The 27,439-nt window shown below is 40.5% G+C and overlaps 1 protein-coding gene across 1 annotated transcript in view; it reads left to right on the top strand.

The window, feature by feature from the left end:
* Nucleotides 1-12,455: 12,455 nt before the first annotated feature.
* Nucleotides 12,456-27,439, top strand: part of LOC100675669 (zinc finger protein 846) — a 58,225-nt gene continuing 43,241 nt past the window's right edge. Inside the window, 6 exon segments of the mRNA XM_064280617.1 lie at nucleotides 12,456-12,716; nucleotides 15,257-15,490; nucleotides 15,949-16,037; nucleotides 16,663-16,789; nucleotides 17,246-17,326; nucleotides 27,120-27,205. Of these exon segments, the coding sequence (XP_064136687.1) occupies nucleotides 15,460-15,490; nucleotides 15,949-16,037; nucleotides 16,663-16,789; nucleotides 17,246-17,326; nucleotides 27,120-27,205 (414 nt within the window). The 5' untranslated portion in view covers nucleotides 12,456-12,716; nucleotides 15,257-15,459.

Below are 27,439 nucleotides of genomic sequence, written 5' to 3'. Positions count from 1 at the left end.
CTTACTAGGTCCAGTCAGCATAATGTCATTAATATATTGGGCCAGTATGACATTTTATAGAAGAGAAAAGCAATCAAGGTCCTGCAGACTAAATTATGACATAGGGCTGGAGAGTTTATATCCCCTTGAAGTAGGATAGTGAAGGTGTATTGCTGGCCTTGCCAGGTGAAGGCAAACTGCTTCCGATGTTCCCTTGAAACTGGAATCGAGAAAAAGGGATTGGCCAGATCAATAGCTGTATGCCAGGAGATGTGTTAATATGCTCAAGCAATGAAACCATGTCTGGAACAGCAAACGCAATTGGTGTCACTACCTCGTTATGTTTATGATAATCCACTGTCATTCTCCAAGATCCATGTGTTTTTTGCACAAGCCGAATAGGCTAATTGAATGGCAATGTGATGGGAATCAGCAACCTTGCATCCTTCAAGCCCTGATGGTTGTGGTAATCTCTGCAATCCCTTCAAAAATGTGGTATTGCTTTTAGTTTTCTACTTCCCTGGGTAGTGGTAGGTCTAATGCCTTCCACTTGGCTTTCCCTATTGTAATAGCGCTTGCTCCATTGGTCAGGAATCCAATATGGGAGTTCTGCTCCCATGAGTATATCAGTTCGAATCATGCATTTTGGAACTAGGGAAATCACTACAGGATGGGTTTGGGGATCCACTGGACCAACCGTGAGATGTAACTGAGGTAAGACTCCATTAATAACCTGACCTCCATATGCCCCTACTCTGACTGTTGGGCCACAGTGACATTTTGGGTCTCCTGGAATTAGTGTAAATCCAGAGCCAGTATCCAGTAATACCCTCAAAATGTGATTATTTCCTTTTCCCCAATGAACAGTCACTCTTGTAAAAGGCTATAGATCCCTTTGCAGAAGGTTGGGAGAAAGATTAACAGTATAAATTTTTGGCAGTGTAATGAGATCCTTCCTGACAGGAGTTGTGGGTCTGTAAACCAGCTCAAGTCTGGGGATTGTTTGAAGGGCCATGATTCTCTATTCTGGTGATTTGAGTTAGATTGCTGTTCACTTGACCTAGAATTTTTCTGCTTGTACAGATCAAGTAAATATTTAGTAGATTTCCTATCTGTTTCACTCCTGGGGACACTATGTCTAAATAGCCAATGCCATAAGTCTATAGGAGTCAGATTATTCTGATTACTGCATTTAGTCTGCTGTCCGTTACGGTAACCATCCCAACCTTGTCTTTGTTGATTGAGTGCCACCAGTTGGCCCCTACCACCACAGGGTCTAGTCAGCCCCATTGTAGTTAGGTGTCTTAATTCAGTTAGGGCACTTGCCACTGTTAAATTTGACTTACATAAAATAGCAATCACAGCAGTCTTCAAAGATGCTGAGACTGCCTTCACAAAATTGTTCCTCACCATTGTGGTAAAAGTTGTGTCCTTTGTGCACTTCATGTGTGGCTCTGTGGGTCTAACCTGATAAATCCATGCTAACATGCCCTTTTCCTTAAGCCTTTGGATACCTTCTTCTACAGTATACCAAGACAGGTATGGTACTTCAACTTGATTTAATGTAGGCCACAGCATAATCCATGCTTCAGTGAACCAACCAAATAAACTATTAGATCCTTTTCTAACCTCTTGAGCTGAAACACTGAATGAAAAATCTGTGCTTAGTGGGCCGATATCAATAAACTCAGACCAATCCAGCTTTATGTTCCTTGCACCATTATCCCACATCCCTAGTAACCATTCCCACACATATTCCCCAGGTTTCTGTTTGTACATATTAAAAAAGTCAAGTAGTTCTTTTGGAGTGTAGCGTACTTCCTTCTGGGTCACACTTTGTACTTTACCTTTTGGGACTTACTAGGATTTAAGTCTAGTTATAGGTCCAGAAGCAAAAATGAGTGGTGGGGGTGAGTCCTGGGAACATTCAGCAATGTCTTGTAAGTTATCTATTGCACTGTCCCAGGCAATGACTCAGTTGCTGCCCCAGGCGATATCTCAGACAAAGACTTTTCAGACACAGCTGGGTTAATCTCATCAGATGGTGGTGGAGGGGATGATGATTTTACTGGGGAGGGTGGATCAGCAGACAAAGGTCGAGTAATCTCTTCAGATGGGAAGTAAGGGGGCTGGTTCTGTTGACAGGAATGGTTCAATGGAATTTTGGGGGTCAATGTCCCCAGCTTTCTGATTATCTGCCCATATGTCATCATCCAAGTTTCAGGGTCCCATTTCTTCCCAATCCATGCCCTCACTTTAACTTCAGACACCATTCGAGGCTGGAAATTCAGATGGCATTGTAATTCAGCCACTCTTATGATAAGACTCTGGGTTTGGTTTTCAGCAATATCAGCTCTGTTACTATAAGGAATAAGGCTTTCTTTCAGGCGCAAGTGGCAACTTGGGGTATTTTATGTGGCACTTGAACTGTGATTCTGAAGCCCCCAAGCTCATTTGTTTCTTTCACCACTTTGTCCTGTGAAAGTAGGACCAACCAAACAGCTTCCCTATACTTCTTATCTAAAAAAATTGTAGAAAAGTATCAAACATGTGATCACCCAGAGATTTTCTTCTCACCAATACTTGATCTATTGGTGATATTTTGCGTATTAATACTGTCAATCCATGCCATGGATTAGCAGCACCCTCTTTACTACTGGAGGCAGAGTCATCATTGCCTTCAAGACTAGTCAGACTTGAAAACCAATTTGGAAATCTCATTCTTACAATTGTTTCTCTAGAGCTATTCTTGGTGCCAAATGTCTTAGGATGGGTTCCCTAGAGAATAAAAACCAGCATACAAATATATACATACATACATATGTATATACATATATACATACCCACACCCCATCCAGGAATACATACATATGTGTATACATACACACATACACATATGGAAACCCTGGTGGCATACTGGTTAAGTGCTATGGCTGCTAACCAAAAGGTTGGCAGTTTGAATCCACCAAGAGCCCCTGGAAGCTCTATGGGGCAGTTCTACTCTGTCCTATAGGGTCACTATGAGCCAAAATCAACTCGACAGCAATGGGTTTGGGTTATACATACACATATATGGAAACCCTGGTTGCATAGTGGTTAAGAGTTACAGCTGCTAACTAAAAGGTCGGCAGTTTGAATCTACCAGGCGCTCCTTGGAAACCCTGTGGGGCAGCTCTACTCTGTGCTATAGGGTCGCTATGATTTGGAATCAACTCGATGGCAATGGATTATATACATATATATATATATATATCCATATATATATATCTCCATATAAAGAGAGACACAGAGAGAGAGATCTCAAAGAAATGGCTTATGCAGTTGTAGAGGCTGGAAGTCCCAAGTTCATGAGTCAGGTGTCAGGCTGAAGACTTCTCCTGTCTCATATAGCTGCAGTGGCTGATGAATCCAAGATCATCAGGTTAGACAGCAGGCTGCTGGCTCAAGGGCTGCAGAGGTTGATGAATCCTAAGGTCACAGGCAATATGGCAGGCCACTGGCTCAAGTCCCAAGAACTGGAGGTCAGATGATGACAAGCTGGATGCAGGATCCAGAGCAAGCAACCGAGTTTTGCCATAACATGCGTATACATATTAGATGCAGGCCACACCCCCAAAGAAACTCCCCTTACAGTTGATTGGCTGATCATATCACATCGTGGAGAATTACTACATCATTACATAACTGCCAAATGACATCATTAGATAACTGCCAAACTATATAACTGACAAATCACTGAGAATCATGGTCCAGCCAAGTTGACATACAACTTTAATCATCACAGCCAGAAGTTCCTGTACATGTTTTCGTTAATTTTTCTATTTATATTTGTCATTTCCCCATCAGTTTTTAGGAGTGTGTTATCTTTGATACCAAATATTTTTTGGTTATAAGTGTTCCTTTCTCTTTATATTGTCTTGTGAGCAAAGATTCTTAATTTTCATATAGTCAGATTCATTAGTTTTTCCCTTTATGGTGTGAGTTTTTGCAGTGCAATGGGTTTCTCTTACATATGGCTCTTCTATCCTTGGGTTTATAATTCTTCTAAAAATAATTGGTTGGACTGCAGTCTGTCCTGTGATTGGCCTATTTTATGCACCATACAGGGATTGGTTGGTTTGCTATGCAAATTGAAAAAACTAAACTCATTGCCATCAAGTTGATTCTGACTCATAGCAATCCTATAGGACAGGGTAGAACTACCCCATAGAGTCTCCAAGGAGCACCTGCTGGATTTGAACTGCCAACCTTTTGGCTAGCAGCCATAGCACTTAACCACTACATCACCAGGGTTTCCAAATATGCAAATAAAAAAATGCAAATAGTGGTGCTTAAATCCACCCAATAGGATTGACTGAGTTGTGGTCCATCTTGTAGTTTGGTCGGTTTTGCCATCCTGCTGGGCTTATATGAGGGACAGTCCCACAGAGGTTTGCAGGGGCAGGGGGACCACACTATCATCAAGAACAGCCTGGAGCAGAGTGTGTCCTTTGGACCTGGGATCCCGCACCAAGAACCGCCCAGACCCAGAAGAGTGAGCTGTAACACAGAAGACAGCATGAGACAGAGAGAAACAATGTTAAGCACAGCAGAGCCCAGTGGCAGTGAAATGGCAGCAGCAGAATGGAGTGGGAGGAACCAGGAGACCAGCATGAAATGGCTGTGGCTGTCTTGCCAGCTCTTAGAGAGAAAGCTGAGTGCCTTTGGGCAGGAGGCTTGCTGGAGCAGCAGGGTGCCTCTGGGCACTTGTTGGTGGAGTTAAAAGAGCTGTGATGCTTGCCCAAGCAGGACAGAGGTCAATAAGGGCCTGACAGAGGAGTCCAAGATGAGGGATTGTCCTATGGGCTTGGCTGAGAGGATGGCCCAGCCTATGGCCTGGCTTAGAGGGAGCTGAATGCTGTCCTGGTTGGAAGCTGTCCTGATTGATGAAGTTGATTCTGTCTCCTGAGTTGTATCCTGTTACTTCCAAGTTGATCTTGGTCCCAAGTTGTAGCCTGTTACCTCCCTAATAAACTACGTAACTCTGAGTATGGTCTGTCAGTTCTGTGTGGCCATTTCAATGAATTATCGAACCCAGCAGAGAAGTAGAGAGTGCTGGGGCGGTGGGGGGGGGGGGGGCGGGGGCGCAGGGGAGGGGGGCAGCTGGTGTCAGAAATGGTGAGGAAATTGAAGAGTGGAGGCATGTATTACCTCCACCTGAGAGGAATCAGCTTTGTGCTTGTTATGGACTGAATTGCGTCCCCCCCAAAATATGTGTCAACTTGGTTAGGCCACGATTCCCAGTATTGTGTGGTTGTCCTCCATTTTGTGATTGTAATTTTATCTTAAGAGCATTAGGGTGGTATTGTTACACCACCCTTACTCAGGTCATCTCCCTGATCCAGTGTAAAAGGAGTTTCCCTGGGGTGTGGCCTGTACCACCTTTTATCTCTGAAGAGATAAAAGGAAAGGGAAGCAAGAAGAGAGTTGGGGACCTCACACCACCAAGAAAGAAGCACCGGGAGCAGAGCGCGTCCTTTAGACCTCGGGTTCCTGTGCAGAGAAGCTCCTAGTCCAGGGGAAGATTGATGAGAAAGACCTTTCTTCAGAGCTGACAGAGAGAGAAAGCCTTCCCCTGGAGCCGATGCCCTGAATTTGGACTTCTAGCCTACTAGACTAAGAAAGTAAATTTCTCTTTGTTAAAGCCATCCACTTCTGGTATTTCTGTTATAGCAGCACTAGGTAACTAAGACAGTGCTGATCTTGATTCTCATCTCTCTTGAATGTAGATGAGTTCAGAGAATGCTATATTAAAGTTTTTGCGTCTCGTTTAAGAAATTTTTCCCTAACCTCAGATTATAAATGTGCTTTGCTACATTGTATTCTTAATATTTTGAAGTTTGGTTTCACATTTAAATTCTCAGTTGACCTGAAATTGATTTTTTGTTTGTGACAGAGTATGAAAGGTTCATTAATATGATTTCAGGAACACTGAAGTACTATTTTCATCCCGTCAGAATGGCAGATAATTTACAATTTAATAAGAGGCAAGTACGTGGGAAACTTATACTTTATTACACAGATACAAGTATACCCTGTGACTTAGCAATTCTACTTATTGATTTCTAGTCTAGAAGTACATATACCACAAGTATCACAAAGATGTATAAACAGATTGATCAATCGATTGATCCACCTATGTATCGAATTAGTCAAGTGAATGCTAGCTGCTGTAAAAGCTAAGTCCTAGTAGCAGTGAAGGTGGTGATACATGGATGAATAATAGATGTATTTTATGTACTCTATATATATTACAAAAATAGAACTTATAAGATTTTTTTGTAGATTACATGTGGGCTGTGAAAGAAGTAAAAAATGAAAGATGACTCCAAGGATTTCAGTTTCAGTAGCTGCAATAATGGAATTGTCATTTATTGAGATGGGATAAGACTTTAACATAAAATTACAATAACAAAATGGAGGACAACCACACAATTCTGGGAATCATGGCCTAGCCAGGTAGACACATATTTTGGGGGGACACAATTCAATCTATGACAGTTTCCAAGGCTATAATCTTTATGGAAGCAGACTGTCACATCTTTCTACTGCAGAGCAGCTGGTGGGTTTGAACCGTCAACCCTTTGGTTAGCAGCTGAGTGATTAACCACTGTGCCACCAGGGTTCCTTGAGTTCAGTCTTATGCATCTCAAATTTAACATGACTGTCACACATGGAGATGTCAAGTAGGCATTTGGACACATGCCAAGGGCTGGGCACTATTTTGAAAAAATTTTAGACTCAGTAGAGACCACAAAATTAATACAAAGAATTTTCATATACCCTTTCCCAAGCTTCATCTAATGATAATATCTTACAAAACTATAGTACACTTACCAAAACCAAGAAACTGACATTGGTATAACGCTGTTATTAAATTACAGACCTTCTTTGGATTTCAATGGTAGAATTACTTTTATTTAATAATTTTGTTAAATAATTCATTTGATTTACGGTAGAGGGCCAAAATAATTTCTACTTTCCCAAGAACATTGCAGGATTGCCCATATAGTCCACACTCTTCCACACTGCTTTCTAGATTCTGTTGTCTAGAAGTAATCTGTACTAATAGTGGAATAGAAGAGACAAAATTATCTCTATCTTTTTATATGGTTATATGTATAGAAAGAAACTCAAGAGATTCTGATTAAAAGCTATGAGTCTTAATTTAATTTTCTAAAGTACACGAGACGTGATATACAAGCACATACAAACAAGCTTCATGTAGAAATGGAAATGGGAAAAACTTCCACTCTTAATAGGGAGAGCAAATTTCAAAAAATAAGAAATAAATATAAGAAATGTGCAAGATCTACCTGAAGAAAGTGTATTTAAAAGCAATGGAACAAGATCTGAACAAATGGAAAAAAATTACATTACTGGATAACCCAGAACCCAGTGCTGTCGAGTCAATATAAAGAAAAAAAAAATTACGTTACTGGATGTAAAGAAATAAAAACCAGTTCTCCCAAGATTAACATAAAAATATAAAACAATAAATAAATGAATTGATTTTAAAGCCTATATGAGGTATAAACGTCAGCAGACAGACGAGAATTTTGAAACAAAAGAAAATGGAGACTTGCCTTGCTGGTACCCTACAGCCCGACAGTAAAGCAAGATGACTCTGAAACCAGGCTGTCTGAGATTGAATCTCAGTTTAAACTCTCTGTGCATAACATTTCTTCATTTGTAAAATGAGGATGAGAATAGTACCTACCTTGTAGAGTAGCTCTGAGGGTAAGTGATTTAACAGAGTAATAAACTCTCAGAAAACATTAGCTATCCTTATTGTTACAAACAGATATTAAAACTATCAGTTCATTGCAATTGCAACAGTACTATATTAGCTATCCATCTGGAGAACCATCAAGTTGTACTTCCATGTCATGCCACGTAGCAAAATGTATACTATAAAGATCTAAAAGTTAAAAAGTAAATATTTTAGAAGAAAATCAGGAAAATATTGTTATTATTCAGAGTTTGGTGAGACTTTCAAAAGAACAATAGGTCATCTAGAAGCTATAAAGGAAAGGACAGACAAATTTGACTATAAAAAAAACTTTAAATATTTTATAGGGCTAAAGATCCCATAAACAAGGTTAAAGGAGAAAAAAATTATAAATTCAATGGAAACATTAAAAAACACGTGATATGGAAACAACTACACTGTCCATCAACAGATGAATGGATAAACAAAATGTGGTATATATACACACAATGAAATGTTATTTAGCCATAAAGAGAAATGAAATACTGAAATATGCTCTGGTATGGATAAGCCTTGAAAACTTCATGCTGAGTGAAATAAACCAGACACGAAAGGACAAACGTTGTATAATCCCACTTATGTGAAATACCAAGAACAGGCAAATGCAGAGAGACAAAAGTTTATTAGTGGTTACCAGCGGTGGGAGAGAGGAGAGAATGGGAGTCATTGCTGAAGGAGTTCTGAATTTCCGTTTGGGGTGGTAAGAAACTTTGGAAAATGGATAGTGGTACTGGTAGCACAACATAGTGAGTGCAATGCCACTAAATTGTACACTTAAAAATGATTAAAATGCACTCCTTGGAATATATCCTAGAGAAATAAGAGCCTGTACATGAACAGATATATGCAGATCCATGTTTACTGCAGCACTGTCTACAATAGCAAAAAGACAGAAGCAACCAAGTTGCCCATCAACAGATGAATGGATAAATAAATTATGGTATATTCACACAATGGAATACTATGCACGGATAAAGAACAGTGATGAATCTGTGAAACATGTCATAACATGGAGGAATCTGGAAGGCATTATGCTGAGTGAAATTAGTCAGTTGCAAAAGGACCAACAGTGTATAAGACCACTATTATAAGAACTCGAGAAATAGTTTAAAGAGAAAAAAATATTCTTTGATGGTTAGGAGGTGGGGAGGGAGGGAGGATGGGAGAAGGGTATTTACTAATTAGATAGTAGATAAGAACTACTTTAGGTGATGGGAAAGACAACACTCAATACAGGCGAGGTCAGTACAACTGGACTAAACCAAAAGCAAAGCAGTTTCTGGAATAAACTGAATGCTTCGAAAGCCAGCGTAACAGGGGCAGGGGTTTGGGGACCATGGTTTCAGGGGACATCTAAGTCAATTGGTGTAATAAAATCTATTAAGAAAACATACTGCACCCTACTTTGGAGAGTGGTGTCTAGCATCTTAAACGCTAGCAAGCGGCCATCTAAGATGCATCAATAGGTCTCGACCCACCTGGATCAAAGGAGACTGAAGAACATCAAGGACACAAGGTAATTATGAGACCAAGAGACAGAAAGGGCCACATAAATCAGAGACTACATCATCCTGAGACCACAACTAGATACTGCCTAGCTACAACCGATAACTGCCCTGACAGGAAACACAACAGAGAACCCCTGAGGGAGCAGGAGAGCAGTGGGATGCAGATTCCAAATTCTCGTAACAAGACCAGACTTAATGGTCTGACTGAGACTAGAAGGACCCCAGAGGTCATGGCCCCCAGACCTTCCGTTGGCCCAGGACAGGAACTTCGCAGTGTCTGGAGTGATATCTAACAACGCAAATTGTGCTGGGTTGGACAACAATAACCTGAGAATTTTGTTTAGCAAAACACACCATTAAGAGAATGCAAAGTAAAGTAAGACATGGGGAGAAGTTATTTGCTTCACATGTAACTGACGAAAGGGCTCGTATCCAGAATAGAACATACAACTCCTATAAATTAACACAAAAATTAAAAATAATCCAATAAAATAAACAAGAGTTTTGGATAGGTTCTTCAATAAGAGAATATCCAACTGGACAACAATTATGTGTGAAAAGGTGCTCAGTATCATTAGGAATGGGGAAATGTAAATTAAAACCACAAAGGGATATCACTATACACACAGTTGAATGGTTAAAATTTAAAAGACTAACAATACCAAGTGTTGGTTAGGATGTGCATGCTCTGATGGTGGAGGGACAAATTGGAAAAACATTAAAAAAAAACCTAGCAGCATCGACTGAATTGGAGCTGTTGATTATCATCTTAATTGACACAGCAAAGGGAGGGAGTACCGTACAGGAGGATGAAGGCTAAATGGGGCTGGGCTTCTTTTGTAGTTATGAAAATGTTTTAAAATTGATTGTGATGGTGGATGCAAAGCTCTGTGCATATACTAAAAAACATTGAATTGTACACTTTAAATGGACGAATTTTTAAACAAGTAATTTCTTTTATAAGGATCAGCACAAAACTGGTTCCTATGAGGTGGAGGTTAAAGATGTCCCAGATATCCAACGTTTCCAAACTGCTGTACCACTCCATCATCTCTCACATCAGCTACTCCTTCTCCTCTCAGTGGTCTTCCTCCTGCCTTTGGGTTCCTTAATTTGTTGCAGTGACTCACACACAACTCACGAACCATATAAAGAAAATGGCTCATGAGGTTGTGGAGGCTGGCAAGTCCCAAATTCGTGGGTCAGGCGTAGGCTTCTCCTGACCCCTGTGGCTGTAGGGGCTGACAAACTCAAACCAGCAGTTCAGACCACAGGCTGCTGGCTTGAACATGTCAGATGATGGAGGCCTGCAAATTCCAGAATTGGCAGGTCAGACAGCAGGTCTCTGGCTGAAGTCCCAAGAACTGGACGTCAATTGATCATGAGCCAGATGCAGGATCCAGATGCAGAGAGAGAGAGCCTCACCAGAAAACACACATGTATCTTAGCTGCAGGCTACACCTCAGGGAAGGGCATAACTTGAGCAAGGGTGGGATTGAATTCCTCCAGCCTGCAAGGCTGCAAACCAAGACATACCCTACACCAATCCTGCCTCATCAACATGTAGAGGTCAGGATCATAAAATGGAGGACAACCATACAATATTTGGAATCATGGCCCAGCCAAAATGGACACATAACTCCCCAGCCATCACAGGTTCCAAATACCACTATTTGCATAGTCCCACTCAATCATTGTGTGTGGATCACAAAGACCACGGCTACAAGGGCCATATTAAGTAATTCACTGCACCACAATTGTATGGTGTATGAATTACATCTCCAAACAACCAAAAACTAAAGGCCTAAAGAGATTGAATGGGTTAAGGGGATAGACCATTTCATGGCTTGACTTTTTTTTTTTTTTCCAAATATGTGCATATCATTGCAAAGGACTGCAGAACCATGGAGGTAGGCAGGTAGAAATGAATTTGGAGGGAATTCTGTTGCCTGTCTAAAGAAGCCTTGGGTCTGATATTCACCGGAACCCCATCTTTCTGGGACAGGCCCCACACAAGGCACGCCCTCTGCGTCGGTCCCTGGGCCTTTGGGTCCGGTCGATATTCTTGAAACCGAGGCCTTGGCCTCAATCACCCCACTGTATTTCAGTTTCTTGTCTAACCTCCCCTATGCCCCTTTCTTAACCACCTTGTTAGCTTGCTTCGCAGAAAAATACCAGTTGTTTCAAGAAACCAAGGCCAGAGTGGTAAACAAGAACCAGCCCGAACCAGATCTGGCTCGCAGACCATGCGCACCCTGGACATGCGAGGTATGACCGTGCGCACACATTTTCTCTGCCTGGAATTACCTATGTGTGAGATTTCCCAGAAAACTGATGAATATGTATAGCTTCCTAGATTAAAATGCCAATAAAGGTTGCAGCCTGGCCCCTGCTCAGGGAGCCAGAGCTGGGCAATCCCCTGGCTCCTTGCATTGGTGCTCTGCAATCAAGTGATTTCTCTTTCCTCAAAGCTCCACGTGTCTCCTCTCTTGGTTTTACAGCGGACCAGGCAGGGACCAACTTGGTCTGGCAACATTCTCAATCAAGTGGGATGCGGATTTCCACAGTCTCTCAACGGAAAGAAGCTGGGAATTTTCTGCTCGTGTCTGAAAAAAGGAAACCCTAAATTTTTTTTTTTTTTTTTTTTTTTTTAGTGGCGTAGTGGTTAAATGCTACGGCTGCCAACCAAACGGTCAGCAGTTCAAAACCGCCCGGCGCTCCTTGGAAACTCTACGGGACAGTTCTATTCTTTCCTATAAGGTCGCTATGAGTCGGAATCGACTCCACGGCAACGGGTTTGGTTTTTTTTTTTTTGGTCAGAAAAAAGCGACTGCTACCACCTCCTCCCTACCTCACGTAACCTTAATCCCGGTGCTCCAGGGGCCCTGCCCCTTATGCTGTTCGCCGTGCGGTGACCGGAAGCGGCAGTGTAATTCCGCAAGCCCTAGCGCTTCCGCAGGCGTCAGGGGTCGGTTTCCGCCTCCGTCCGCCTCAGGTGGGATCTGGAGGGAGGGAAGGAGGAAGGGAGGGAGGAGGGTGGGGGAGCGCCCTGGCTCGGAGTTGCTTTCCGGCCGCGCTGGGCGCCGGCGCCTGCGCCTGCGCCTGCTTGGGAGTCGCGGCGCTTCTTCTCGCCGGCCGCGCGCTGGGGGCCTCCCGGCGCAGCTAACGCGTTTCCGCCAAGCGGCCGGGCCTACGCCTGTCGCGTCCGCCGAGGCTGGGCTCCGGGCGTCTGTTCCCGGGAGGAGGCAGGTGGGGAAATGCGGCAGGTGCGTTCGCGGGGCCTTTTTCCCCGCTGTAACTCCTTTTTCAAGAACATTTCAAGCACCTTTCTGACTTTTCTCCTGAAGGAATAGCATCCCCACCGTCACCCACGGCCCCAGCGTCCTCTTCTCACCGACGTGGCGATTAAGGCGGATCCGGTGAGTATGGGCAGAGTCCATCTGGCTGTGGGCGTCGGTTATTGAAGTTTGATCAATTATTCTGGTGTTAAAATGCTTTCCTACGTTTGTAGGCTTTGTCGGTTTCTAGAAATAAAACCACGTGTTGCCACAAGCTTTTTTACTAAAGCAGAGCAGGATTACTGAGCTGTTTTCGAGGTCAGTAGCAGCTGAACGTCCCCCCAAGAACTTCACAATGAAGGGATGTCCAAGAAGAAGGAGGGTGCAAACGTCATTGTGCTACTAACAGGAATTAAAATTGTCTTGACTGTAAGATGTGCTTGGACCAAGTGTCCCCCCCCCCTTACATTTTTAGTTTCAAAATTTCTAAATCAAAGAAAGTTCGAAAGTCCAGTACGGTAAACACCCACATGCCCTTGTTGGTAGCTTGACCATTTGTTAGCATTTGAACTATTGAGAACACAACGATAATGCATGCATGGGACCCTGCTGAAGTGGCCAGGGTTTGAAATGTATGTTGAGTTTTTCCTAAAATTATGATGTTCAAATTGTGTTTGGATCAAAAGTGTACATGAGGGATTAATTTCCGGAGTCCTCTGAAGTGGTTATTTCCCTCTTCTGCTATTTTCCTACCTCAAACCAGCCTTGTGTTTATAACAAATATATTCGTGTATGTAGTACTCCTTATACTTTCATGGGGTTGATTATTTTTTAACTATCCTGCTGTGGTGAAATGAGTTCCTTTATGTGGCCTTTCACCTTGGTTCTCGGAAAGACAGCTTGAGTGATTTTTTTCCGCCTAAGTCCTGAGGAGTTACCTTTGCCCTAGTTTACTACTCCAGAGGGTTTGTTACTCTTGTCCAGGTTGATTGACGTTTCCTAGGCAAGCTGTAAACAACTTGGTTTGATACTTTTTGTCTGGTCCTGGGCGGCAGCCTGCCCTGTGATTGGTATGCACCTTGCAAGGATTGGTCAGTAGACCATGAAGATGAAGTGAGTTGTAGCCTACTGTGCAAATGAAATATCTGTGGCCTACTGAGAGGGAGTTGGTCAGTTTGTGGCCCTGGTGGGAGTGCCATGCCTTGAAATTGACAAGGATTTTGTGTATTTAAGCAGTTAGCCCCACAGAGGTTTTTCAGACAGAGAAGCAATAAGAAACAGCAGCAGAAAGAGAGAGGGGAGGCAAGGAATCCCCTGAAATAGCTATAACATGGCTTAAGGGGTTGTAACACTGGTGGCAGAGACAGGCCCAGAAGGGACCCAGTGGCAGAGCCAGTGGTGACAGATGGCAGGGCCAAGGGGAGCCTTCTTGAGGGGGCAAAGAAGAGAGGGAGAGAGAGAGGGAGGGAGAGGGATGGGAGCAGGAGAGGGACGGAGGGAGGAGAGACAGACCTGCACGGCCACTAGGGGCTGAGAGAGCTGTCTTTCATTGAAGAAGGGAGGCTTTGCCTTCATGCTTCCTAATCCTGGTCCTGAGTCGTAGCCTGTTGATCCTGATCCCAAGCTGTACTCCTTACTTCCTTAATAAGCCACTTAACGATAAGTACAGTTTGTGAGTTCTGTGAGATGTTGCATCAAATGCCAAACTCAAACAGGAGAGGAAAGAGTGCTGAGGGGAGAGTGAGTGGCCACTGTCAGGTGGAGTGGTACAGCACCTTGAAGAATGGAAATCTGGGATATATTTGATTTCTGCCTCATGGAATTTGACTTTCTGCTGATTCTTATATTTAAAGTTATTCATACAAGTGCTGATCACCAGCTGATAAATCAGTTATTTGTTGATTACTTCTAATGCCCCCATTAAAATGTGAGATCCTTAAAAGCTGGGACATTTTCTGTGTAGGTCACTGTTCCCTCCATATGACAAGAACATGGCCTGACACAGGGAAGGCCCTTAATAAATACTTGCTGTATGAATGAAGGAATAGAGCATAGTTAAGTGACAAAAGGGAGACACAGCTTCCAAACCCACGCAAACTCCTGGAGCAGGCACCTGGGGAAGTCTCAACTGGGTAAAATTTTCTGTTTTTCTTCTCTCCATTATGCCTAGCAGTGGCCTGGACTGAATTCTGTTCATGTCAGAAACAGCAACTGCTGTAAGAGGTCAAGCTTTTGACAGAGCGTTCTGTTTTTACTCCCGAGTCCCACCAAAAAAAAACCGAACCCACTGCTGTTGAGTTGATTCCGACTCTTAGCGACCCTATAGGACAGAGCAGAACTGCCTGATAGAGATACTAAAGAGTGCCTGGCGGATTCGAACTGCTGACCTCTTGGTTAGCAGCTGTAGCACTTGACCACTACGCCACCACAGTTTCCGCTCCCGACTTGCCACTTCCTAATTGGGTGACTTTGGGCCAGTTACTAATCCAGTCTGAACTCAGTTTTCTCAGCTATTGAATGACAGCATTAATACCCAATTTGGAAGGTTATTAGGACAATTAAAGGGGACTACATATGTAGAGCTCCTAATAGGTGCTCCATAAGTGACAATTGTTATTGATACTTGCATGGTGTAATAGTCAACAGTTTTTAATGGCTGTCATATGTTTTTATCTATATAGTGAGAGGATAAACATATGATGTTTGATGACTGAGAAGAAACATTTGTTGCTTAACAATTGATGTTGTGAGCTGGTTCCCCAGACACCAGTGTACTAAGAGAAATCAAGATCAACCTATCAGTTTAAATTTACCATCTTCTCTGAAGTGATCTTCTGAGCAAGAAGTAGAAGATTCAGGAAACTTTCACTACCAGTTTTACAGGATGGCAGCCGTTGATCTGACTCCTGTGTGTGGTAAGTCCTCGTTGGTGGTTCTTTTCAAATACTCTGTTTAGTTCCTTCACTGATAGTGGATCCATTGCTCAGGGGCTGAGCAGTCTTCCTGTGGGCCATTTAAGCTACTGAAATGGGCCAGAGTGTTTATGAGTCAGGTTCTTGGGATTTGTAATGCAAGGAGTGTGTGTGGAGGAGGATAAAATATTCATGAGTTTTACCATGTCTGTCAAATATAGCACTACCTCTGTGTGCTTTAATTTCTGTGATTATAACATTTCTGTAGCTATAACCTCTTCGTCATAGCTAGCAAGATCCAGAGAACCCTGTTCTGACTTCAGGTAAATCAGAGCTGCTTTGGCTCATTATGGAAGTAGTGTGTGTATGTTATATGCACGGTGTGGAACAGCTTCTAGGCATATAATTGTTGGTATTGTGGATTAGGCTTGGAATTTTATGTTATCATTCTTATTCTTGAGGTCTTCTTTCTTGGGACCCTTTCTGTCTTCATGAGAGGAAAACAGAGGAGACAAGGATGGTGACTGGGTTGCTAACCGATTCTTATCAGGCAAGTGGAAAGTTGACTTTTCTGCACAATGTCATGCTTGTTTCCATCAGGTAGCCATGTCCCCTTGTAATGTCCCCGAGCTTCTCAAAGCAAATATTACTCTGCTCAGGGAATGAGTCACCTGTTGAAATTCCCCAGGGTCTGTGTTATCTCAGGTTGTAGAGTTTACACTGGAAGTGATAATATTATCACAGTATTTGCTATTTCTTTCTGATACTCAGTTTGCTTGTTGGCTTATTTTGTCAGATCAGAAGGAAGGAGATGAAGGTGTCTAATCTCAAATTTTTGTGTCACTTGAAATAATTCATCTGTCTTCAGATTTTAGAGTTCTGCAGTGTGCTCAGGACTAACTGCAGCCTGTAAATAGAGGAGGGATAAGATGAGAAGAGCCCACAGTAAAGTTGTGGTAAGATAAGTTCAGTCACGTGTGTGATGCTGGCAAAACCATGTGACTGCATGAGATCACCAGGCAGTGTGGGTAGCTCGAGAGGAGAAGAAGCTTGAGGATTCAGCCCAGGAGTACTGTCTAGGCTCAGGTCTTGTTTTCTCAATCTGCCATTCATCTTCCTGAGAACATTGAAGAAAATGGTACTTAGCTGAAGCCTGCCTGTGTGTGATGATTTAGGACTTAGTGACCTTTGAAGATGTGGCTATAGACTTTACCCAAGAGGAGTGGACCTTGCTGGGTGAAATGCAGAGAGATCTCTACAGAGATGTGATGCTGGAGAACTATAGGAACCTGGTCATAGTAGGTAAGGCTGGCATCGTTTTTTCCTCTAAGTCTTTTATGTAATATTTCTTATAATTATGTTGTCAAATGGGAATGCAGTGGTAAACAAGATAGACATGGTCTCTGACCTCATTAGTCTTATAGTCCAGTGGCTTCCATGTGAAAATGAAGATTAGTCTAAATAAATAACTTTATATCCTTTATGGGCTAAAAACCTTAAGTCTTTTTCAGTGTGCATGAGGTTGGGCATGGGTTTCAGGGCTTAGAAATCTCTAACCATTTTAGGGTAAAGAAAATGTGCTTGAAATATTGCTTCTTTTAAAATAGTTTTACTATTTAATTTTTATAAAAATTTTGCATGACTATTTTGCTGTTCTTAAAGTGAGACTTGACAGACTTCAGAATCTCTGATTGGAAAAGGAAATGTTTGTTATGTATAGCACAGTCCTTTTTTTTCACATATCTTTCCCTTGAGCAGGGTACAAATTATGCAAACCTAATCTGATCTCTCGATTGGAACAAGAAGAACTGAGGACCGGGGAGAGAGGAGTCCTGAAGGGTGAGTTCACAAGCAGCTATGGTATTATGAAGAGCAGCTCTCGTGTGGGAGAGAGCAGTATGTTTGGAAATGTTACTGAGCAGTCAGTCTTTTTAAGACGTACTCATTTCTTAGAAGGCTGAGGCCATTCATATTCTGAGGTTCTTCAGGTGGTTTTACCTTTCCTTCATCTTGAAATTTCTATTCATCCTCTCAACCTTCTACTGGTCTCTCGGAAAGATCTGTGCAGTTTCCTTGAAAATTTCATTAATTTGCATGTAGCTCTTCTCCTAGTACCTTCCTATCTTGTTTTCTTGATTCAGTCTTCTTTTTCTGTACTCTCAGCCTCAATTTTTCAGAATATTATTTTTTGGTAATTACCTATGGTTTTTTTTTTTTTTTTGGTGGTAAAATATATAAAACAGAAGGTTGAAATTTCAACCATTTTTGCATACAATTTAATAACATTAATTACACTTACCTTGTTGTTCCCCACATTTGTTTTTGTTTGCTGCTGTTGAGTTGGCCCCAGATCAGGGCACCCCATGGTTTCAGCGTAAGAATTGCACCATAAGATTTTCCTGGGTCCCTGTGAGTCAGAATCTACCCGATGGCGAAGGGTTAATCTTTATAGAAGCAGATCATCAGGTCTTTTCATCTATGGAGCTGCTGGGTGGGTTCAAACCACCAACCTTTGGGTTAGTACCCAGTCTCAAACTGCTTGTGCCACCCGGGTTTGTTGCCCACATTTACTACTGTCCGTTTCCAAAGGCTTTACATCTTCTCCAAACAGAAACTCAGTACCCCTTCAGCAATAATTTCCATTGCCTTCTCCTCACTGACTCCTAATAAAGCATTTGTTTTTATGCATGTGTTTATTCTAGGTATTTCATATAAGTGGATCATAGAATAGTTGTCCTTTGTATCTGATAATGTTTCAGCATAATGTTTTCACGGTTCATCCATATTGTAGTGTGTATCAGAATTTCATTTCTCTCTATGACTGAGTAATACTACATTGTGTATGTATTTTGTTTATCCATTCATTTGTTGATGGACACTCGAGTTTCCACCTTTTGGCTATTGCGAATAATGCTGCAATGAGCATTAGTATGCAAGTATCTGTTTGGGTCTCTGCCTTTAGGTCTTTCATACCTAGGAATGGAATTGCCGGGTCATATGGTAATTCTGTTAACTTTCTGAGGAACCGTTAAACTGTTTTTTGTGGTGTATGAGTCACTTTACAGTTTTGCAATTCAGGAGGGTTTCAATATCTCCACATCCTCACCAACACTTGTTATTTTCCATTTTCCTGAAAATAGCCATCCTAGTGTGAGGTGGTTTCTCATTGTGGTTTTGATTTTCATTTACCTAATGAATTATGCCCCCATGTGCCTGTCAGTTTGTCGTACAGTGGGGGATTGTGTGTTGCTGTGATGCTGAAGCTATGTCACTGGCATTCAGATACCAGCAGGGTCACCTGTGGAAGACAGGTTTTCACTGAGCTTCCAGGCTAAGACAGACTAGGAAGAAGAACCTGGCAGTCTACTTCTGAAAAGAATTAGCCAGTGAAAACCTTATGAATAGCAGTACAACGTTGCCAGAAGGTAAGCCCCTCAGGTTGCAAGGCACTCAAAATATGACTGGGGAAGAGCTGCCTCCTCGAAGTAGAGTTGACCTTAATGACTTGGATGGAATTAAGCTTTTGGGACTTTGATTTGCTGATGTGGTATGACTCAGAATGGGAAATAACAGCTGCACACATACATTAATAATTGGAATGTGGAATGTACGAAGTATGAATCTAGGAAAAATGGAAATCGTCCGAAATGGAGCACAAAACATCAATATTTTAGGCATTAGTGAGCTGAAATGGACAGGTATTGGCCATTTTGAATCAGACAGTCATATGGTCTACTATGCCAGGAATGGCAACTTGAAAAGGAATGGTGTTGCATTCATTGTTACAAAGAACATTTCAAGATTTATCCTGAAGTGTAGTGCTGCCAGTGATAGGCCTACACATGCCTATAAGGAAGACCAGTTAATACGACTGGTATTCAAATTTATACATCAATCAATAAGGCTAAAGATGAAGAAATTGAAGGTTTTTACCAACTTCTACAGTCTGAAATTGATCGAACATGCAATCGATATGCATTGATAATTACTGATGATTGGAATGCGAAAGTTGGAAACAGAAAAATGATCGGTAATTGGAAGATACAGCCTTGATGATAGAAACAGTGCTGGAGATCACATGATAGGATTTTGCAAGACCAATGACTTTTTCATTGCAAATACCTTTTTCACCAACATAAATGGCAACTGTACACGTAGACCTTGCCAGATGGAAGAAAGGAATCAAATCAGCTACATCTGTGGAAAGAGATGATGGAAAAGCTCAATATTATCTGTCAGAACAAGGCCAGAGGCTGACTATGGAACAGACCATCAATTGCTCATGGCAAGTTCAAGTTGAAACTGAAGAAAATTAGAACAGTTCTACGAGAGCCAAAGTATAACCTTGAGTATATCATACCTGAATTTAGAGACCATCTCAAGAATAGATCTGACACATTGAACACCAGTGACCAAAGACCAGATGAGTTGTGAAATGACATCAAAGGCATCATACATGAAAGAAAGCAAGAGATAGTTAAAAAGGTAAGACCAAAATGGATGTCAGAAGAGACTCTGAAACTTGCTCTTGAACGTCGAGTAGCTAAAGCAAAAGGAAGAAATGATGAAATAAAAGAGCTGAACAGAAGATTTCAAAGGGTGGTTCAAGAAGGCAAAGTATTATAATGACAAGTGCAAAGACCTGGAGATAGAAAACCAAAAGGGAAGAACACCCATGGCATTTCTCAAGCTGAAAGAATGAAGAAAAATTCAAGCCTTGAGTTACAATATTGAAGGATTCTACAGAGAAGATATTAAATGACACGGAAGCATCAAAAGAAGGTGGAAGATAGAGTCACTATACCAAAAGGAATTGGGTGACGTTCAACCATTTCAGGAGGTATCGTATAACCCGGAATTGATGGTACTGAAGGAAGAAGTCTAAGCTGCAGTGAAGGCATTGGCAAAAGGCAAGGATCTGGGAATTGACGGAATACCAGAGTTGTTCAACAAATGGGTGCACTGCTGGAAGTGCTCACTTGTCTATGCCAAGAAACTTGGAAGACAGCTATGTGGCCAAATGACTGGAAGAGATTCATATTTATACCTATTCCCAAGAAAGGTGATTAAACTGAACGTGGAATTTATGGAACAGTGTCATTAATACCACATGCAAGTAAAATTTTGCTCTAGATCATTCAAAAGTGGTCAGCAGGGAACTGCCAGAAATTCAAGCTGGATTCAGAAGAGGATGTGGAACCAGGGATATCATTGCTGATGTCAGATGGATTCTGGCTGAAAGCAGAGAATACCTGAAAGATGTTTACCTTTGTTTTACTGACTATGCAAAGGCATATGACTCTGGATCATATCAAATTATGGATAACGTTGTGAAGAGTGGGATTCCAGAACACTTAATTGGGTCCGTGAGGAACGTGTACATAAATCAAGAGGCAGTCATTGGATTAGAACGAGGGGATGCTGTGTCGTTTAAAGTCAGGAAAGGTGTGTGTTAGGGTTGTATTCTTTCACCATACTTACTCAGTATGTATGTTGAGCAAATAATCTGAGAGGCTGGTCTATATGAAGAAGAATGGGGCATCAGGATTGGAGGAAGACTCTTTAACAACCTGTGTTATGCAGATGACACAATGGTTGCTGGAGGTGAAGAGGATTTGAAGCGCTTACTGATGAAGATCAAAGACCACAGCCTTCAGTAGGGTTACACATCAGCATAAAGAAAACAAAAATCTTCACAGCTGGACCAGTTAGCAACATCGTGATAAATGGAGAAAAGATTGAAGTTGGCTAGGATTTCATTTTACTTGGATCCGCAGTCAACACCCAGGAGCAGCCATCAAGAAATTAAATGGTGCCTTGCATTGGGCAAATCTGCTGCAAAAGACCTCTTTCAAGTGTTGAAAAGCAAAGATGTCACCTTGAAGACTAAGGTGCACCTGACCCAAGCTGTGGTGTTTTCAGTCGCTTCATATGCATTCGGAAGCTGGATGATGAATAAGGAAGGCAGAAGAAGAACTGATGCCTTTGAATTGTGGTGTTGGCAAAGAATATTGAATATACCAATGACTGCCAAAAGAACGAACAAATCTTTCTTGGAAGAAGTACAACCAGGATAATTTTTAGAAGGAACGTAATGAGACCCCATCTCGCTTTGGACATGTCATCAGTAGGGATCAGTCACGGGAGAAGGACATCATGCCTGGTAAAGTAGAGGCTCAGCAAAAAAGAAAACCCTTAATGAGATGGATTGACACAGTGGCTGCAACAGTGGGCTCAAGCATAACAGGCATTGTGAGGATGGTGCGGCACTGGGCAGTGTTTCATTCTGTTTGTCCTAGGGTCTCAGTGAGTCAGAACTGACTCAACTGCACCTAACAACAGTGACTGATGACGTTGAGTATCAGTTCATGTGCTTATTGTCCATTTGTGTAAGTACTTTGGAGAAATGTTCAAGTCTTTTGTTCATTTTTTAATTGGGTTGTCTTTTTGTTCAGTTGTAGAAGTTCATTATATATCTTGGATATTAAACCCTTAACAGGTATATGGCCCCTAAATATTTTCTGCCGTTCTGTAGGTTGTAGCTTCATTTTTTTTGATAATGTCCTTTAATGCACATTTTTCATTTTAATGAAGCCCAATTTGTATATATTTTTTTCCTTTGTTGCTCATGCTTTTGATGTGGCATCTAAGAATGCATTGTCAAAAACAGGATTTTGAAGTTTTACTTTATGATCTTTTGTAAGAGTTTTATGGTTTAGTTTTCTTATTTACTTTGTTGATTCAAACCCTGGTGGCGTAGTGATTAAGTACTACAGCTGCTAACCCAAGGGTTGGCAGTTCAAATCTGCCAGGCACTCCTTGGAAACTCTACGGGGCAGTTCTGCGCTGTCCTATAGGTTTGCTATGAGTCGGAATCGACTCGACGGCACTGGGTTTGGTTTTCGTTTGTTGATTCATTTTGAGTTAATTTTTGTATATCCTGTGAGGCATGGGTCCAGCTTCATTCTTTTGCATTTGGAGATCTCGTTGTCACAGCACCATTATTGAGGAGCCTGTTCTTTCCCCAGTGAATGGACTTAACATCTTTGTTGAAAATCAACTGAACAAGAATGTATAGGTTTATTTCTGGACTCTCAGTTCTATTGGTCTGTATGTCTGTTGTTACACCAATTTCAGACTGTTTATTACTGTAGCTTTATAGTACGTTTCGAAATCGGAAAGTATGAGTCCTACTTTGTTCTTCATTTTCAAGACTGTTTAGGCTATTCAGGATTCTTTGCCTTTCCATATGAATTGAGGATTGAATTTTCCATTTATGCAAAGAAGACGGAATTTTATAGGGATTGCATTGAATCTGTAGATTCCATGGTATTGACATTTTAGTAGGATTAAGCCTTCGAATCCATCAGGACAGAATGTCTTTTTCCATTTATTTTTGTGTTCTTTCATTCAGCAATGTTTTATACTTTACAGTGAGTAAGTCTTTCACCTCCCTGGTTGAATTTATTCCCAGGTATTTTATTCTTTTACATGTTATTGTAAATGGGATTGTTTTCTTAATTTCTTTTTTCACATTGTTCATTGCTGGTGTGTAGAAGCACAACTAATTTTTGTTTTGACCTTGTATCCTACCACTTTTCTAAATTTGTTTATTCTAGTTGCTTTCTTGTGCATTCTTTGGGATTTTTTTCTATGTAGGATCATGTCTCCAAATAGCAATAGTTTTACTTCTTCTTTAACAGTTTGGGTATTGGTCTGTAGTTTTTTAATTCTTGTGATATCTTTTTTTGGCTTTCATATCGCATAATGCAGGGCTCATAGCATATATTAGGAAGTATTTCCTTCTGTTTTTCTTTTTTTTTTCCAGAAGAATTGTGTTAATTCTTTTAAGTGTCTTGTAGAATTTTTCAGTGAAATTTCCTGACCTTGGCCTTTTCTTTATTGGGAGGTTTCTGATAACTGGTTCAGTCTTTTTACTTGTTTTAGATCTATTCAGATTATTTCTTCTTGATGCAGTTTCAGTAGTTGGTGTCTGTGTAGGAATGTGCCTAGTCCATCTAGGTTTTCTGGATTCTTGGCGTATAATTATTCATAGTATTCTCTTGTGATTCTTTTTATTTTTGTAAGTCCTGTTGTAATATTTGCACTTGCATTTATGATTTTAGTAATTTGCATATTTTTTTTTCTTGGTCAATCTAGGTAAAATTTTATCAATTTTTTTTAAAGAACCAACTTTTAGTTTCATTGATCCTGTTGTTTTTGTACTCTGTTTCATTTATCTTCACTGTAATATTTATTGTTTCCTCCCTTCTAGCTTTGGGCTTAGCTTGCTCTTGTTCAGTTTCTTAAGGTATAAAGTTAGGTTACTGATTTGGGATCTTTCTTACTTTGAATGTAGGCATTTACAGTTAGAAATTTCCCTCCGAGCACTGCATTTTCTTCATCCCATAAATTTTCATGTTATATACTCATTTGTGTTTACTGCAGTGTGTTTTATAATTTCACTTGTAATTTCCTTTTTCATCCTTTGGTTTTTTAAAGAATGTGTGTTGTTTAATTTCCACGTATTTGTGCATTTTCCAGTTTTTCTTCTCTTCCTGATTTCTTATTCCATTGTGGTAGAAGAAGATACTTTGTATGACTTCAGCCTTTTAAAATTCTTAGTCGCTTTTTGTGGCCTAACGTGTGGCCTATTCTAAAGAATGTTCCATGTGTGTTTAAGAAAAATGTGTATTCTGCTCTCTTTGGGTGGAATGTTCTATGTGTGTACTTTAAGTTTAGTTTATAGTGTTGTTCAAGTGTTCAATTTCTTACTGATTTTCTTTCTAGTTCTGTCCATTATTGGAAGTGGGATATTGAGGTCTTCAACAAATACTGTAGAACTGCCTTCTCCCTTCAATAATGTCAATAATTAATATATTTTAGGGCTCTGTTAGGGGCACATGTATTTATAATCGTTATATATTTTTGATGGGTTGACACTTTTATCAATATATGTTATTTCTTGTAGCAATTTTTGACTTAAAATCTGTTTTGTCTGATATTAGTCTAGCCACTTACCTCTCTTATGCATGGTTTATCTTTTCCATCCTCTTACTTTCAGTCCGTATGTGTTTTTGAAGCTAACATGAGTCTCTTGTAGACAGCATGTAGTTGGATCATTTTTTAAAAAATTTTATTCAGCCGATCTCTGTCTTTTGATTGGGGAGTCTGTTGTGTTTACATTTAATTGATGATAAGAGAGAACTTCGGACATTTTGATGATTTTCTTCTATGTGTTATATATCATGTTTGTTCCTCAATTTTTCCATTATATTCTTTTGCAATGATTTTCCTTAGAATACTGTTTTGATTCCCTTTCCTTTCTTTTTTTTTGTATATTTTAAAGCTTTTTTTCTTAGTGGTTATCTTGGGTACTATTAATTAACAACTTCATGACAATCAATTGTGAATTAATTCCATCTTAGTAGTATTCAAAAATTCTGCTTGTATAGCTCCATTCCGCCTTTCTGTTGTTGTCTCAGATTACTTCTTTCTACATTGTATGTCAATTAACATAGGCGTACAACTTTTGTTTTATGCCTTTGTCTTTTAAATCATATAGGAAATAAAAAGAGTTACAAACAAAAAATACAACTATACTGACCTTTATATTTATTTATGTAGTTATTTTTATTGATGTTTTTTAATTCTAGTGTCATTTCATTCTGAAAGGCTCCCTTTAGCATTTCTTGTAGGGCAGGTCTGTGAGCATCATACTTCCTCAGCATTTGTTTATCTGAGAATATTTTAATTTTGCCTTCTGTTTTTGAAGGATAATTTTGTCTAATACAGGTTTTTTAATTGACAGGTCTTTTCTTTCAGCAGTTTAAATAACGTTCCACTGCCCTCTGGCTTCTGTTGTTTCTGATGAGAAATCCACCATCACTACTACTGAGTATCCCTTGTACATGATGAGTCACTTCTCTCTGGCTGCTTTCAGGATTGCCTTCTTGGTTTTGGCTTTTGACTAACTATGTCTCAGTATGGATCTCTTTGAGTTTATCCTGCTTGGATTTTGTTGCACTCTTGGATATGTAGATTTATGTGTTTTATGAAATTTGGAAAGTTTTTGGCTATTATTTCTTCAAATATTCTTTCTACCCCTTTCTGTCTCTATCTGGGACTCTATTATGCATATGTTAGTACACTTGATGGTAGGTAGCTCATAATTCTCTTAGGATCTGTTCATTTTTGTGCATTCTTCTACCTTTCTGCTGCCGAGACTGGATAAACTCAGTTGATCTCTCTTCAAGTTTACTGATTCCTTCTATTTTTCTATTGCCTGCTCAAATCTGCTTTTGAACCCTGTAGTGAATATTTCATTTCACTTGTTTTTAGCTCCAGAATTTCTATTTCGTTTCTTTTTGTAATTCCTATTTCTTTGTTTTGATGAGACGTCATTTTCCTGGGTTTTTTTTTTTTTTTTAGTTCTTTGTCCTTATTTTCCTTTAGCTCTTTCATCATATTTAAGGAACTTGATTTCAAGTGTTGGTCTGCTAAGTCCAGTACCTTGACTTAACTCAGGGACAGTTTCTGTTAGTAATTTTTATGTGTTTATTTACACGACTCAACTTTTTTTTGAAAACTAGACATCTTGAATAATACAATATGGCAGTTCTTGAAATCTGTCTCTCCCTTCTCCCCAGGATTTGCGGTTGCTGGTTGAGTGGGTTGGTGTTTGTTTAGTGAATTTTCTATGCTGTTTTTGTAAAGTCTTTGTTCTTTGTGTGTGGCCTCTAAAACACGTGTTCCATTAGCTTAGTTTTCATGAATGCCTGGTGCCAAGAAAATAAAAATACTCTCAGTCTTTGCTCATTGGCTCTGTGTTGGAGCTCTGAGGCAGGCTGTTTACAACTTTCTCTTTAGTGTTCACTTCCTGCTTGCGTAGACCTTGAATGTCTACCAGACTGGAAAGCTTTAGATCTTAAAGGTCTTTTCTGATCATGAATATATCTTTGGGCATGCGTGTAATCTTGATCCCCTGGTATATGTTGGAACTTTTAAAAGCCCTACTTCCTCACATATCAACATTCTCAACCTCTTGCTTCCCAGGCCTTTAGGTCTGTTGATTGTCCTGTTTTCCATTTCCCTGACTGCTTTTGCTAGTGTTTGCCTTTTAAATGCTTGGAAAAGCCACACGGGAAGCTGCCTCAGTCCTGGAATTCTTTGAGGTGGGTGAATCAAAGGCAGATCTTTGCACTGGTCCATGAGGAAGTTGCCAGTAGGGTTGCACCACACAACCCAATTCTTTGAGAACGAGGTTCATATTTCTCCTCCTGGCACTAACAGCCTGCACCAGGAACACAGTTTAGTATCTTTACAGCCCCATTTGATACAGGAAGTGATGATAAACGGTCAATTTAAAATGCAACAGCACTCTCTTACCACAGTGTGCCCTTCTTTCTTCCTTTTGTGTTCCCTTGGTTGTTATAACTATTTTACTGGAGTCCAGAGTTACACAAAAGTTGACTCTGACAGCTTTTCCCACCTTGTTAGTTGTTTTATGGAAGGAGAGCATCCAGGAGTTTGCTACTCCACCATTTTTGATGACATTCCCTATGCCATATGTTTTTAAACAACTGCATCCCACAGTTTTTCTCTAAAGCTAAATTTTTCTACTTTGTTTCAGAATTGTATTTGCAGTTCAAAAGCAGGAAAGCATCCATACTTCATCGAGGTATTTCTGTGCAAAACACATCAAATGGAATAGAATTGGTAAGATTTACAAGGGATCATTCCTTTCTTCTGTATTAGGAATAGAAGCACAAAATCCATGAGAATTTTATGAGGCAAATGGCATTTATCCAGAAAAAAAGCAGAGCCTCTAGAAAGAGATTCTGAGTATCATATATTTGGGAAGTATGCTAAACTTACTTGAACCCTATTTTTTCTCAGAGATTCCAGAAGTACACCTCTCCATATATGTAACTCCAGTATTCAGATTTTGAT

This window comes from Loxodonta africana, chromosome 3 (genome assembly GCF_030014295.1).
Source record: "Loxodonta africana isolate mLoxAfr1 chromosome 3, mLoxAfr1.hap2, whole genome shotgun sequence".
NCBI lineage: Eukaryota > Metazoa > Chordata > Mammalia > Proboscidea > Elephantidae > Loxodonta > Loxodonta africana.
Note: the sequence above shows the minus strand (reverse complement) of the source record. Positions and strands in the feature narration are given on the sequence as shown.